At 45.5% G+C, this 14,701-nt stretch overlaps 1 protein-coding gene across 12 annotated transcripts; it reads right to left on the reverse strand.

Annotated features, from left to right (window-relative positions):
* Window positions 1-14,684, reverse strand: LOC308229774 (scaffold attachment factor B2-like). 12 transcript variants are annotated; one of them, XM_080634053.1, is made up of 21 exons: window positions 14,348-14,684; window positions 13,480-13,567; window positions 11,754-11,818; window positions 11,387-11,665; window positions 10,243-10,305; window positions 9,466-9,493; window positions 8,017-8,515; window positions 7,532-7,581; window positions 6,845-6,945; window positions 6,202-6,351; window positions 6,008-6,108; window positions 5,408-5,553; window positions 5,173-5,261; window positions 4,501-4,637; window positions 3,628-3,921; window positions 2,985-3,122; window positions 2,222-2,261; window positions 1,604-1,716; window positions 832-938; window positions 522-588; window positions 1-313 (listed from the first exon to the last, which is right to left on the reverse strand). In XM_080634053.1, the coding sequence occupies exons 1-21, from the start codon at window positions 14,537-14,539 to the stop codon at window positions 187-189; spliced, it is 2,874 nt and encodes a 957-aa protein (XP_080490179.1). In that variant the 5' UTR covers window positions 14,540-14,684; the 3' UTR covers window positions 1-186. The 12 variants fall into 12 exon arrangements, 9 of the variants coding, with proteins under 9 accessions (XP_080490179.1, XP_080490184.1, XP_080490182.1 ...); XM_080634058.1 differs by lacking the exon at window positions 14,348-14,684 and adding an exon at window positions 14,157-14,292; XR_013958462.1 differs by having other exon boundaries at window positions 200-313; window positions 405-588.
* Window positions 14,685-14,701: the final 17 nt, after the last annotated feature.

Consider the following 14,701-nt stretch of genomic DNA (forward strand, 5'->3'; position numbering starts at 1 on the left):
TGCTTGACCAGGAATACGTTTATTACAAAAAGAAAGATTAAAACCAAACTGAGGCAAAGTTAACATTTGGCTAAGAGGCAGCAGCAGCCTCCTGGTGTCCTCGCAAAGTCAAGGGGCATAAAAGTCACCACTCGTTGTCATTAAAGAAAAATAGAGATTGGGCTCTGTAGGGGCAGATGGGGGCTCTCAGTAGCGGCGGGTGAAGCGCGGCTCCGGGGGCCGGGGCAGCCGCTCCTGTCCCACAAACACGCCCTGGATCCCGGTGCTAGGAAGGACTTGGCTCTGGTTCCTGACCTGGGTGAAGCCTCCGCGCCTGCAACCAAGAGCAACCCCCCTGAGATGAGCCCAGGAAGGGGCAGAGGGCTCCAAGCAACGAGGTGGCTTTGGGTGAGTTTTCTACTTGCCAATCCATAGTTAAGGAGAAGGCGGAAAGTGTTTGTCATGATTGAGACAGGGATGTCTTCTGTTAGACAGGGCAACTATTACCACGACATGAGAAGCACTCTGACAAAGCTCCTTACCCTGACAGCCCTCCTCGATTCACCACATGGCCTGGTCCTGACTGACCAGGCATGCTTCTATCACCACCTAATTGAAAATGAAATAAAAAGGGAAGAAAAAGGGAAAAAAAAGAAAAAAAGGAAAAAAAAAAAAAAAAAGACAAAAAAAAAAAAAAGAAGACTTTTGTGTTTTCCTAAGAAAAAGCCACCTCCTTCCCAGAATTTCATTTGCTTTCTTGGCAATGCTGGTAAAGCTCCAGAGGAATTGGAACTGCTGCTGGAAGTTGAGCAGCAGGAAGAGGGGAAACCACACTGGAAGCAGCAAGTGTACCTTGCTCATGATCCCGTCCCATCACTCCTCCAGCCACACTGCCCTGCCATGAACGATCTCGGTGCCCCTCTAACCTTGGGCCATCATCTCCCCAGCCACGGCCAGCTCTTCAAAACATAAAAGAAGATCTTCTAGTGGGTCCCTTCTTCATTGAGCAGCACAGGGGGAAGGCAAACCCTGCACCCATCCGGAGCTACTCCATGGTTAACCGAGACCCAACGGTTGTAGTAACAACTGGGCAAAGAGAAGCTGCTAGACAGTGCCCTCCACACCACAAAGCACCTCTTTGCTCCACAGAGACAACGGCCATGGCACAACTCATTGACTGGCTGGTGGATTTAGGCCATTCCTGGTGGGTCGGTTGAGGGAGAACTGGACTTGATGCCTCTGGACTGTGCCCAGCTTGACTGGCTGGTTTAAAGAGAAATGACCAGATGGGGCTCAGTTCTCCACCCCCAACACTGAAGATTATGACTCCAGTTTCCTTAAACCCTGAGCCCTACGCCCAGCTGAGACTGTGGGAGGTGGAACTGGAGCATCCAGGATGGGTCTGAATCTCAGCTGCAGAAGAGAAAGTTATTCAGGAGAGAACCTGTCAGGAGCCGAGCTAAACTGGACAGCGCCTCTTTCCTCACTCCAACACTCTCCTGACACGTGGGAACGTGCTTCTATCTGGAGACAGGATTCACTCGTGTCACCCTTCAAAGGTTCACCAAGAGCTTCAATGTGAAGAACACCAGGGAATCACTCCCCTGGTTCCACGAGCACTAACCGGGTTGGGGGGGGGATCCCTCTCCCTTCATTCATCCTCCGGTCGGAGCCGTAGCCACCCCAGCTATCCCGGGAATGTCGCTCGGGCCCTCCGTGCCGCTCCTCTGGGTAGTGCTGGAAGGCAAATGGCACCATTATGTCCAGCATTGATACAGGTTTTCTTTCAAGAGAGTAAAAAACCAGCTCCTCCCAGTTTGGATTCTATAAACCGACAGAAAGAGCAGGAGCTGTCTCTGGTTTTACTGGTCCCATGGCTTGCTCTAGGTGTTTGCTTCACAGCACCTTCTCAGTGGTGGCAGTTCTTTTGTTGGGGAGGGTGGTTTTTGGTTTCTAGGGTGGCTTTGAGGCTTCATTCCAATTCCAGATCTTTCATGTTTATATAGAATATCTGCCTACTTCCTACCTCTTTTCAGAAATGAAAGGTTTTGCACACCACTGGGGAACTGGTTTTCACACAGTCACCTCCCTCATGCAATTAGCACACCAGTTATTTCACAGATACACATCAGAGAAGGGACCCCTCTGATGGGTGAAGTAGGAAGCGTGTGCACTGTGCTCTTTCCAGTCTGGGGTTGGCTTGTGTGGCTTTTAAGTGCAGTGGTTATTGGCTATCACCCACCTGCCCGTCACGATCCGGTATTCCCCTCGAGCTGTCTCTTCTGGAACAGAAAGAGAAGTTTTGGTTGAATTCACACAGTAATCCTAATTCCAATGTCTGTATGAAATAGGGCAGGAAAGTTTATCTTCATTAGGCTGTAAAGCTGAATGCCAATGCATGTTTAGTGGTAAGATACTCAAACGAGTTTGTGTTCCACAGCACACAAAGAGCTCAAAGTGGCACCTATTACATAATACGGGCACGTGAAGCATCATGGAGGTATGGGCAGGCCCTTGATGCTACCGAGGGAGAAGACTGAGTGACCCTTCCACTATGAGAAATGAGTTTCAAGCAAAAGCAAAGCAAGACAGAAGTCTCAATAAGCACAATGCAGAACACTGTGAAACTAAACATCTGCACTAGCTGGGCTCCAAACATGAAAGCAGGGAAGGCTTTAAAGCAAAAGGAAACGGTTCAAGCTCAGGCTAATGAACACGGATTTGTAAACCAGGTTTCCATCCATCTCCAGAGCAGTTCTGGGATCTTCCTTGGTGTGATGGCAGACTACATTAGGACTTGGCTTATAATCTTTATGCAGCCTCTTTCCAGCACGTCCAAACCCAATGGAAACACAGGACTGCAAGCACGGACGAAATTAAACACAAGAAACGACCCCTGGTTGTTTCCTTCGCTCTTCTCTTTTGCTGCCCTTCCACAAAAAGATGCTCATTTTCACGAAGATGTAAGGGGGGAAAAAAAAAAAAAAAGACATCTCCTTGCCAACCTGTCCAAACAATGATCCTGGTACCGGCCACGATCCCTGTGGTCAAAGTCATGGAAGCGATCCTGGCGGCTGAATTCAGAATGGTACCGATCGTCCAGCGCCATGCGCTTCGCCTCAGGCCAGTACGGGTCATCCCGCCTGCAAAGGAGGTCACCATCAGTAGTGTTCCCAAAACCCCCTTCCTCCCCTCATCACTTGAGAGCAAACTTCATCCAATGCAATCGTTCAAACCACTGTTTTGGATTTATAACTGGAACTCCTAGGTGCTTCAGTTGCATTGCACTTCAGAGGAGGTCAGCTGCATCGACACTAAAGCTTGATCTCAGCATGTGCTGATGCAAAAAGAGAATGAGTATCTCATCAAGCAACCCTGCTTCAGAACCAACCAGCAGTTTCTGCTCTTGGTCATTCCTCTTTGGGATATAAGAGTTTTAAACCTGCTGTAATAAAATGGTGCTCACAATGAGAAGAGGATGAACATTTGGTCTCCCCTCCAGCTCAATATCCAAGTGTTCAAAGCAACATGGAAATAGTCTCTCAGTCGTGAGCTCCCACAACTGCTTCAGCAAGAGCACTCACAATTTACAAAGGCCTTACAATGCTCTGTAACTGGAGTTTGGGATCCCATCATGGTTATCATTACCTGCCATCAGGATCGTAAGGCCTCCGCATGGCAGATCTCCGCTCCTGTTCATAGCGGAGCTGTTCCTGCTGACGCCGCAGCTCTTCACGCTCCCGCTGGATCCGCTCCTGCTCTCGCCTCCTCTCCTGCTCTATGTGCATTCTTTCCCTCTCCAACCTCTCCCTCTCCAGGCGCTCTCTGTCAAGCCGCTGCCTCTGGAATTCCAGCCGCTCCCGCTCCCTCTGCAGCCGCTGCCTCTCATCCCGCTCATGAATAGCCTGAAGCCGCTGCTCCCGATCCCGCCGCTCTCGCTCTCTGAGGGAAAGAGAGACACTTTGGTGTCAGTCCAGGAGCTTTATCTTTATGGCTTCTTTGTCATAGCGGGGTTTCTTGTTTCTGTTCTTTCCACTACCTGCTTAAATGGGAATGAGCTCATCTAAATCACGGCTATTTAGCTGGGGGGGGGGGAGGGAAGAAAGATCCAGATGAAAAGCAAGGATAAGCTTTCTGTGTGAGTAACACGGTATCTCTATCAGCTCTGAGAAAGCTTTCAGAGCACTACATTTCCTAATATAGAAGTCTGACAAACAGAAAGCATTTACAAACTTCCATGGAAAGAAGTCAAACATGGAAATGCAAATGGAGTGGACCTGGAAGCACCTACAAAGGTTACTGCTCCACAAGAGCCTCTTGAAAAGCACAGGCTTGGAGAAAAGAGATTTTAGTGGTAAAAAACCTTCATCATTTGGCCTTATTCATGTTCAACCAAGAAATTAGCACCAAATCCATGTGAGATCCAAATCCTGGAGGGCCGCTGGCCTGTTCCAAACACAGAAGAGGAAAGGAAACCCAAATGCTGTCCCCAAAAGTGAGGGGGAACGTGGCAGAACTCACCGGCGCCTTTCCGTCTCCCGGATCTCTCGCTCCCGCTGTCGTTGCCGCTCCCGCTCTCGCTGCTCTTTGATTTTATCAAAGGATAAAATATCTTGTTTTTCCTTGCTCTCGGATTTGCGATCCTGGCTCTTTGTACTCTGAGTTCAAGCAAAACAACACAGGAGCTCAACATGGCGCATTTTTCAGCTGAAATCCCGAGGTACAAGGCCTACCTTGTGCCAACCTGAGCAAAACAGACATCCCACTTTCCCAGAGATGTTGGAATTCCATGGGAAAGCCCCACAGGGAAAAGCATCCTGCCTTTGGCTACAAGTTTAATGGGTTTCTGTATATATAAATACTTCGGGCACATGATGTGACTTGTGTCGGTGGCAAGCGATACGTGGCTTTAAAGGTCACCGGTCACCACACTCCGTGCTTGGGGAAACACATCATCTTAATACCATTTTCACACTGCAACTCTGTGCCTTCAACTAGGACAGCATTGACAAAAGCTATGAAAAAGGTGAAGCACCAGCATTTACCTCATGAACACCCTAATGCTTTCTAAAAGTGAAAAAAGAACTGTTCCCAATAGACAAAACCCCCTTCAACTACAGGCATAAAAAGCTGTTTGTCACTTGTTTTGACACAAAGGTTTATTTTGCCATAAAGGCTTTCTTCTGTCCTTACCCTCTCTTTTGATGTGGAAGTTTTCACACTAATAACTGGTTCTCCCTTTGATTTATCCATCACCACTGTCCTCTCGGTTCCTCGACTTGCTAGAAAACAAAATCCATCCAAGAATAAATAACATGCAAGACATTCGATAATCCTTGTGATATTTCAAACCATTGGGATACTAAAGCAGTAAAAAGTGATTTTATTGAGGTTTTACTGAGGTTTGTTGAAAGGCAGCTGGAATTACCTGACTTGCTTGCCCTGGATCTATCACAGGATCCAGCCTTTTGGTCATCTTTCTCTTTTCCTTCTTTTTCGTCTTTTCCATCTTTTTCTGCTTTCTTAGCATCATCTTTTTTGTCAGGCTTCTCCTCCTTCTTAACACCAACAGACCTAGAGGTAAACTTTGCTTTAGTAGAGAACCTATAACAAGAAGTGCTATACGGCCATTCTGACCAAACCAACCATGTAAACCGCCCACTTCCCAAAAAAACCTCAACACAACAAATACTCTCCAAAAATCCACTCCCAACCCTTCCATCTGCTGTGCTGAAGCCAACATGTACTTCAGTGTTTATCTAGGACCAGGCTGACTGGGTATCTCCTGATACAACTGACAAGATTTGATACTAATCCCTGAAAAAGCTCCAGATTTCTGAACAGAGAACAAATTAAGATGCACTTGCTGCTGTACAACACCAATTTCATCTTTCCCAGCATTACTCCTACTTCAGATGCAGCGTGAAGCAACACACTGAGATTTATTAGTTACTGTTCACTTTGCTCACACAGCTGCAGTTTAAGTGAGTGGTCTTTCAACACCAAAAAATACCCAAAACCACTTTACTTCTCAGACTTGGGCTCTGAAGAATGGTGCCTGTCTTTTTCCTTCCTTGTTTCCCCTTCTTTTTTGTCTGAAGGCTTCTTCCCAGCTGGTTCGTTCTTTGCCTGCAATTTGAAGCAGAAATATTTGTATTGCAAGACCTGAAACTTGCCCCTGTTTAATTTTCATTGCAGTGTCATAAAATAGCCACCACTTACCTTTTCCACAGAAATCATTTTGCCATGTAGCTCTGTCCTGTGGAGATGATTAATGCACTTGGTGGCTTCCTCAGATGTTGACATGGTGACAAAGCCGTAGCAGCGGGAGCCGGGGCTGCGGGCGTTGGTCACCACTTTGGCACCAACCACCTTTGGGGAAAAATACAGATCATTCTGTGGTTGCAGATCTGTTGCCATTATCTGGCAATTTATCATTCTAACCATCATTTCATAGAATCATGCGATGCTTTGGGTTGCAAAGGGCCTTAAAAGCTCATCCAGTTCCAACCCCCTGCCACAGGAACTGTTCTGTTCCATTCCCTCGAAATGGAACAGGTTAAACCAGCATCAACTGGACACCCAAGAGGTATAATTAGGCTTCAGCACGCTTGATGACAACCCACCAGTCTCTCCTGTCAAGAGACACCCCATTTTTACAGGTCTCTGCACAGAGATTCTCCAAAATGTGGCTTTCAGGCAATCTTCCTCATGAAGCTACTTTCAGACACAGAGTTTCAGAAGAACACAAGAAATGTCAGTGCTTACCCTCCCCAGTTATTCATGAGGAAAAGTAAGAGCTAAATTTAAGGTCATCCTTTGAAATAGCTACAAGGGTTTGTTAATGTACGCATCTGCCCCGTACCTTTCCATACTTGCTGAACAGATTCTTCAAGTCTGTAGCTCTAGTAGAGGATGAAAGGCCACTAACCCACAAGTTTCTGCCAGAACCGCTGCCCCCACGGCCTAAGGTACAAACAAGCCAAACAGAAAAGAACATGAAGCACAAGAACACAAATGGTAATGACCTTAAAAAAACCAAACCACTACTTTTTTCCTTCATAGAATCACAGAATGGTTTGGGTTGCAAAGGACCTTAAGATCATCCAGTTCCAACCTCCCGCCACAGGCACGGATGCATCATCCTAGACCCTGTTGCCCATGGCTCTGTCCAATCTGGCCTTGAACACTGCCAGGGATGGAGCATTTATCACTTCTCTAGGCAACCTGTGCCAGGGTCTCAGCACCCTCACAGTAAAGAACAACTTCCTTACATCTAACCTGAACTTCCCCTGTTTCAGCTTGAACCCATCACCTCTTGTCCTATTGCTACAGACCCTAACAAAGAGTCCCTCTCTGGCGTTCCTAAGTATCTTCAAATGCCATTTTATTTCTACATCTCCCAGTCAATCTTAACATCGATACATGCATTGCATCCCACAAAAACAAACTTCTAAACTCCAAACTTCATTAGATTTGACCCTACAACATTTTTTCCACTCAAGCAATTTGTATATTTAAGAAAACAAAGCAAAATCCATCCAAAACCTACCTTTCTCATCCTTTGGTATTATCTTTGCATCTCTGTCCTCCTCACTGGAGCTAAAGACAAAACATCACGTTATTCAAATACCCATATGCAAAAAGATCATTAATTCTAGACTGTGCACTAAAAGTTGGATACCTACCAGTAAATTAGTTCTGAAATAAACACTATCTGTGCAAATTTATGGAAGATTGACAGGAAATATGGGATTCATATCCTCAACCGGACAATTCTGGTATGCAGTTGACAAAAATAAAAGAGTAATTTAAGAAAACAACCTCTGAAGGTTGAGGAAGGAAAAGAAATCAAACCCTCTTTGTGTTTAAAAACCAACAACATACAAAATCTGCCCATGGAGAAATAAAACAGACTCTTTAGGAATAGGCTACAATTTCATCAGTCTCGGTGGCCAATTGAAGGAAACAGCTTTATGCGCGTCACGTACCCAGCCATGACAAAAAGATCTGGTCTAGAACGGAGAAAAAACAAACCTCTTTTTCTGATCACCGCCCTCACTGGCTGAGGACTCTTTAGTAGCAGGGGGTTCCTCTGAATTAGCTTTGTCTTCTGCTTTCTTGGCATCTTCTTTGCTATCTTTGGCTTCGGGACCTGCGCCTTTGCTCGCTGGTTCCCCACTAGAGGCTTCCAGGCCTGGGGAGCGTTTGCTACTCTGATCGCTCACGCTCTCTACTACTAAAGAGTCAGAGTCCGGCTTCGCTTCCTCTATTGTCTGTTCACTTGTCTCCCCTTTCGCTACAACTAAACGCTTTGCTTCCTTCCTTGCCATAGCTTGGGCCGCTTTGCTGTCCAAATCTAAAGCATCTTCCTCCACCTGAGCGCCACCAAGAGCGTCCTCTTCCTCTGCCAGCCTCTTGCCTGGCACCACGTTACTGGCTTCCTGTGCATGCGGCCGCTCCGCTTCGGAAGTTTCTTCGTTAAGTAGCTCAGATTTACAAGTTTCCCCCAAAATGTCGAGTATTTTCTCATTTTCTACGGATTTAACAGGAATAGAATGGCACAAGATTTAATCACCAGGGAAATACAGCAATCACAAACGTGGAACTGGCATGGCTGCCACACTAACACCAAGAGAACTTCTAAGCTACACAGAGATTGGAAAACCCTAGTGTACACAGTGTTACAAGCTACCCTACCTGCTGTCTCACACACTACCCAATCAGCCCTACAGTGTTAACAGGGAAGAAAAATGCCCCCAACAGATTTAACAACAACCTTCTGGCTCATCCTTGATATTCTTCATGCAATCGTTCAGCTCTGTTTCTTCTCTAGTTAGCTTCCAGAGTCCCAGATGTTTAACTGAACGTATCAAGACACTGAGAGTTCAATTTCCAAATTTCTGTGAAATTCTCTTAGCAGACAGTCCAACATGAGAACTGGGCATCTTCTGATGGTGCATGAGTGTGTTTGCAGTCCAGAAAGCAACTCGGATCCGTAGGAAATTCCTGTGATGACAGTGTGTTCCTTCTTCTGAAGTCCAGTCACTCATTTAATTGCAGTTCTGTACCAAAGCTTTGCATTACCTATGCTCCTGTCTTGATATTCACAGCACTACAGCACAGTGTGATATCACAAGATCTGTTTACAGAACCTTTACATCTTTAAGGCTCATTCCTTAACTCCACTCTAGGTACCAGCTCTCTGGAACCTCTGAATCATGTTAAAGACATGTTTTCCCAAGGTGGTTATTCACAGATCTGGTGATATGACTGGGTTTCCAATCTCCATGACCCTGCATGTCCTCGACTGTTCACCATAACAACGTACACTACAGTAATGCATTAAAATAACCAGGGACACAAAAAAAGAATTCAATGAAGAATGAAACTGTTGCAATGCCCCCAGGACTTTTTTTTTGGCTTTTAAACAAAACAGAAAACCCCAAGAAACTACCAAAAAAATCCCACACCAGAAAACAGTACCTGGCTCCAAAGGTAACACTTCAAGTTCCTGCAGTGAAAAAGGGTAAGAAATGGACAAGCATCACTACTCTGTAAGAAGGCAACATGTTACTCTTAGTAACAACTCCCAACCTCCTCAAAAGAGGAGAGAATTTAGGGGAAGAGTTACTATAATTCATCCTATTTCCGCTTGGAAAACATTGAATTTTAAGAGATTTTCTCCCAAGAACATTACTTTTTAACATCTTCAAGTTTTACAAGATGTGTAAAAACTTTTATTATTTCTCCAAACATTGAACACATGGTGCATGTTCCTATGGGTAAGAGATCAACACCTGTCAGCAGCAGAGCAAAGCTTATCATTGTGTTGCCTTTCTCTAGAGTCTATAGTAGAAGTCTGCTCTCTAAAAACAGCATAAATAGAAACACTCGCTCCACCTGGAGCTATAATTCCTTAACCTACCAGAAGTGAGCTGGAAACCAAGCCAGTTTCAGGAATAGACTGGTTTCAGCTTTCATGAGATACGTACACTTGTGATGGAAGTTAAATAGAATGTTAAGGTACTGAGTTGGTTTATACAACAGGTAAAAAGAATCCAATCTACTTCCCATCTCAGTATGGAATATACATCACATAGGTATGAGCTGACAGATGCGCACCCACTGTGTACTACCTGCACATACACTGTTTCAGCACACAGTTGTAATAATATATTTAATAGATACAATCCTATATTTAATATATAAGATATATATGAAGCTTTTTTGGTTATAAAGAAAAACTGGGTTGCCACTTGCCTTTATTACAATTAGATCAGCTGAAGCAGCATCTAAACTGGTTCCAACATCTTCAACCTCCACCTATGAAAGGAAACAGAAGATATTTTGTTATCCATGCAAAAAATGGTATGGTGAATGAAACCTGAATGAGAAAGAAAAGCTTTTATTTTCAATGACAAGTGATATCAAGCAAATATATTGTGTCCAAAACAACCAGGAAGGGTAAAAACTGACCCTCAGGCCTCTTCCCAATCCCCACTGACTGAATAAGCTTTTTCATTACCTCTCATATGATGGGCAGCTCACCAAAATCTTTTAAGGATGGGGATTCCAACAACAAACTTTCTCTTGTCTTTATCTTTTATTTACAGCAACAACATAGAGCCGAAAAGTCTATGGGACTGACCTGGACTTGGTAGTTGTCACTGAAAGGAAATACTTTGTGGGTATTGCTAGTTGCTTGTATGGGGCAGGAGCTGCTTAGGGATAGGATTAAGCTTATTTCTGTAACTTTCAGATTTGGGGAGGAAACCACCCTCCCCAAATTAGGACCTTGTAGTCCAGACCAATGACACAACGTGCACGCACAAGCAAGAGCCACACTTCTCAATGAGATGGGGCAGAAATAACCTTCCTCAAATGCTTTGAGGTACATTTCAGAAGACAAACACTTGACTTTGGAGGGGGGAAATTATCTTCTAGCCCAGATGGACAATGTCATATAATCAGTGCAACAGGCAGATGAACATAGAAAGCCAACATAAAACTACTTTCAAGAAGTAACTGCGAGACCCTCTCTTAAGAGAAAGATCATCTGGAATATAGTTCCCAGAAAGTTGCTGCTCAGCTGAGATGAAGTAAAGCTGCAGCATTTGCAGGCCTCACATGTCCTCCTAAGTGAAGCTATGAAGAGGAGAATGTAAACAGAAGGTGAAGCAGAGTTCAAAGCATGATTCTAATGAATGTTGTCTATATTGCCAGTCACTTCTAGCCCCATGTCTACAACCATCTGAAAATCTATTTCCACAGATACATAAAAGCAAAAGCAATGCCCATGACACCTGGTAGAACCCCAAATTGTTGCAAATACTCTTTAGCTACTGGTTTGCTACTTAATAAAGGAAAAAAAGAATCTGATTCCACACATAGAACAGATGCATACCATCACTACTGATATTTCTCTTGATTCTTCTTTAATGTCTGAAAATTGTGGGGATGCCTCCAAGTTACCTAGAGCATATTCTGTAGGCTGATCTGGAAGTTCTTTCACTTCTGCATCAGCATTTTCTTTACTATCAGACAGTGAGTCAAGAATATTATCAGCACTGTAATCCTCTCCGCAATCTACCGCATTGCCATTATCTATTTCAGCTTCATCTAACACACTAATATCCATCATGTCAATATCCTGCAAGTTATCCAAACTTGCTTCAATATCCTCCTGTGGAAAGAAAAAAAGTATATATAATAGTCATGGTAACTTGTGAGCAACACTACCACTACTTCCCATCAAACCCAGCCTCACATACCTGTCCATCTCCCGAGTCCTCTTCCAGACCATTATCTTCTACTCCCTCGTCATCAGGTCTACGTCCTAACAACATTATGGTCATTAGAATGAAAAGCAGGTCACAATATGTCCCCCCTTCAAGCTTCATTTTGCCATCAGATTCACAAGCCATTCAGTTTAGTTATCTGCTTTTTCCTGATTTGCCACAACTGAGTGTCCATGCCAGCTCAGTGACTGACAAACAGCTACAGTTCAAGGTCTGTCATGAGTTCAAGCACCACTGCGCTCCCCAGCTGAGACTATTGGAGTAATTATTAGCTCAACCTATCCTTTCTTTACAGGCATCTACCAGAAACAAGAGAAAAGCAATCAAACAACACCACCACACCCCCAGCCCCCATGTGTAAGAGTTTTTGCAGTGTTCCCTTCACCAGCTGCACATCTAATATCAGATCTGCTGTTACTGCCAACAGGACACTGGCTTCAGTGCCCAACAAGAACTCGTGTCACCTTTTAGGAATGTGATTTTTCATCACCAAACTACAAGCACATTATAACAAAAAAGGGAAAGGGGTTCTAGAGCTGAGAGGAGTATCTTGTCTATCTCCATCCCAACACCAAACATCCCATGACAATCTGTCAGAGGCTTGAAAATGAATGTGGCTACCAAAGACCTCTCTGATTTTACCCACACGTGATTTTTCTCATCCCAATTAAGATTTCACATTTGAGATTGCAAGTAAATGTAAGATCACTCCAATGACGAGAATCTGGGTCAAACAAATTAGTCAGCAAAACACTGGAGCTTCAGCTTGCAGATTTACATGTTAAAGAAGTTAAAATTAACAATTAAAACCATTTATCTCAACTGCTCATTCTGCTCAGCTCCGATACAAAACTTTCAGCATTCTTTCATTACAAAATAAGCTCAAACTAAGCTAATTTTAGAAAAATTACTTTTAAAATAAAAAAATTGAGGTCCCTTCCAATTTCTAACATACTGTGTGATACTGTGTGTGACTATGTCTCACCATGAGAAAAAAATCTGCACGTAGAAAGCTTTAGAACAGATCTAATTTCTGAAATTGGCTAAAAACTGGCCTTCTAGGTAGAAAAATAAGGCTATTCGCTATGAAGAATAAGCAGAACACACCATAGAGGTTCTCATGAATTTGCTGGAAACTGCATTTCTACCTAAAAAAAACCCTTTCTAAAGGTAGTCACGTAAAAAAAAAAATAAAGGTTCATTTATTTTAAAAGGACTGACACTGCTTTAAGTATTATTTCTGAATTCCTGCTATAAATTTCAGAGAACTCTGAGAACAAACCAACAGATCCTTCAAGTGGCCCAATTCCTGCCTTACTAAATCACATGACGTCCTGTCAATAAAGGACCAGATTAACCCCATACCACTGAGCCCTAGAAACCTGAGCACAAACAGGGGGAGAAGAGTATCAGTAATGTATGGTCTCAAAGGAACAGCAGATTGAACTGTGCTCAGTAACCAGTTTTTACCCAATACTGGCTCAGGCAAGTAATCACAGAACAGTTTGGGTTGGAAGGGACCTTAAATGCAATGTTAGGTATAGCTTTGAGATTGCAAAGCAGCCAGCACCAGTGCCAAAATTAAACCGAAAAGGAAAAGCAGACTTCAGGAAAAAAACGACCAGCAAGGCTCCATTCTATGAGTAAAAGTTCCAGGAAAACTCAAGTGGGAGGAAGATCCTCTCTAACTGCCCTGTACCTTTGCTGCTTCTTTTTGGAGTTTTCTTCATGACATTTTCTGAAACCACTGGAATTTCATCAGGATTCCCCCCTTCCTCCTCAATAGCCTATGAGTGCAAATGATAAAAACAGATATCAAGACAGACATACAAATTCCATTTGTGCATTATGTCAAGTTAAAAAGTAGGACACCCAAGGCAGAACCCACCAAACCAACAACCTAGCGCTTTGAGTTAGACAAGGAGCAATAACCCAAAGCCCACCAGAGCAAAGCAACGAGCACACAGAAAAGTGCGAAGGTGTTGGTGGAAGGTTTCTGGAGAGAAGCACGACCTAGAGGCAGAAAAAGTCCATCCCAACCCGCGGTGTTGCGACAGCGTGAGAAGCTCGGCCCTAGGAGACACAAGCACCAGTTCAACGGAGGTGACCCGCATGCTGCTAACGTGCCAAACGCTCTTAAGGGGACAACAGACGACGTGGAAAGCCAGGAAAGAATGAGCACGGAGGAGGAAGCCTGGCAGACAGCGAACAGGACGGTAAATCCATGCTCAGCGCATAGCATGAGGATAGGAACACCCGGCAGACACCCTGCGCTGCGTGGGCCCAGGAAGGAGGTGAGGGGCTCGCTGCGTGGAACGACAAACACCCACAGAGAAACAACCCCACAAACTCCCCCCACAGACAGCGCACCGCTACCTCCGGATACCCGCCGACTCGGGGGCCCGGCACATCTCAGCCCCGCTCGCCACGGGCCGGTGGGGCCTCCGCTGACCCTCCCCGGCCCCGCTGTCCCCATCAGCCCGGTCCCCGCTCTCCACAGACGTTTGGCGCCATTTTCCTCAGGGCACCGGGCGGGCCGGCCGCGGGCCCCACAGCCCTCCGCTCACCCTCCGGAGCCGCTCCATGAGGACGCTCTTGTTGCCGCCGCTGTCCAAACTACGCCGCTTGAGCTCGGCGCGCAGGTCGATCACCCGCAGCTCGCTCAGCCGCCGCCGGGTTTCAGGCTCCGAACCGGGGAGCCCAGCCGCACACACAGGGGCGGGTTCTCCCAGCCCAGTCGCGGGCTGATTGTCCGCCATGGGACCGCTGTTTCGGCTCGCACCGCCCGTAAACACAACGGAGGAGCCGCCGCGGCGGCACAAAATGGCGACAAACGCAACGGGCGCTGAGGTAAAAGGCGGCGGCGCGGGGAGGAGCGGCGGCGCGCGTGCGCGCTCTCCGCCGCCCCCGCCTCCCCGCGG

Source organism: Psittacula echo (assembly GCF_963264785.1).
Source record: "Psittacula echo genome assembly, chromosome: 24".
Taxonomy (NCBI): Eukaryota; Metazoa; Chordata; class Aves; order Psittaciformes; family Psittacidae; genus Psittacula; species Psittacula echo.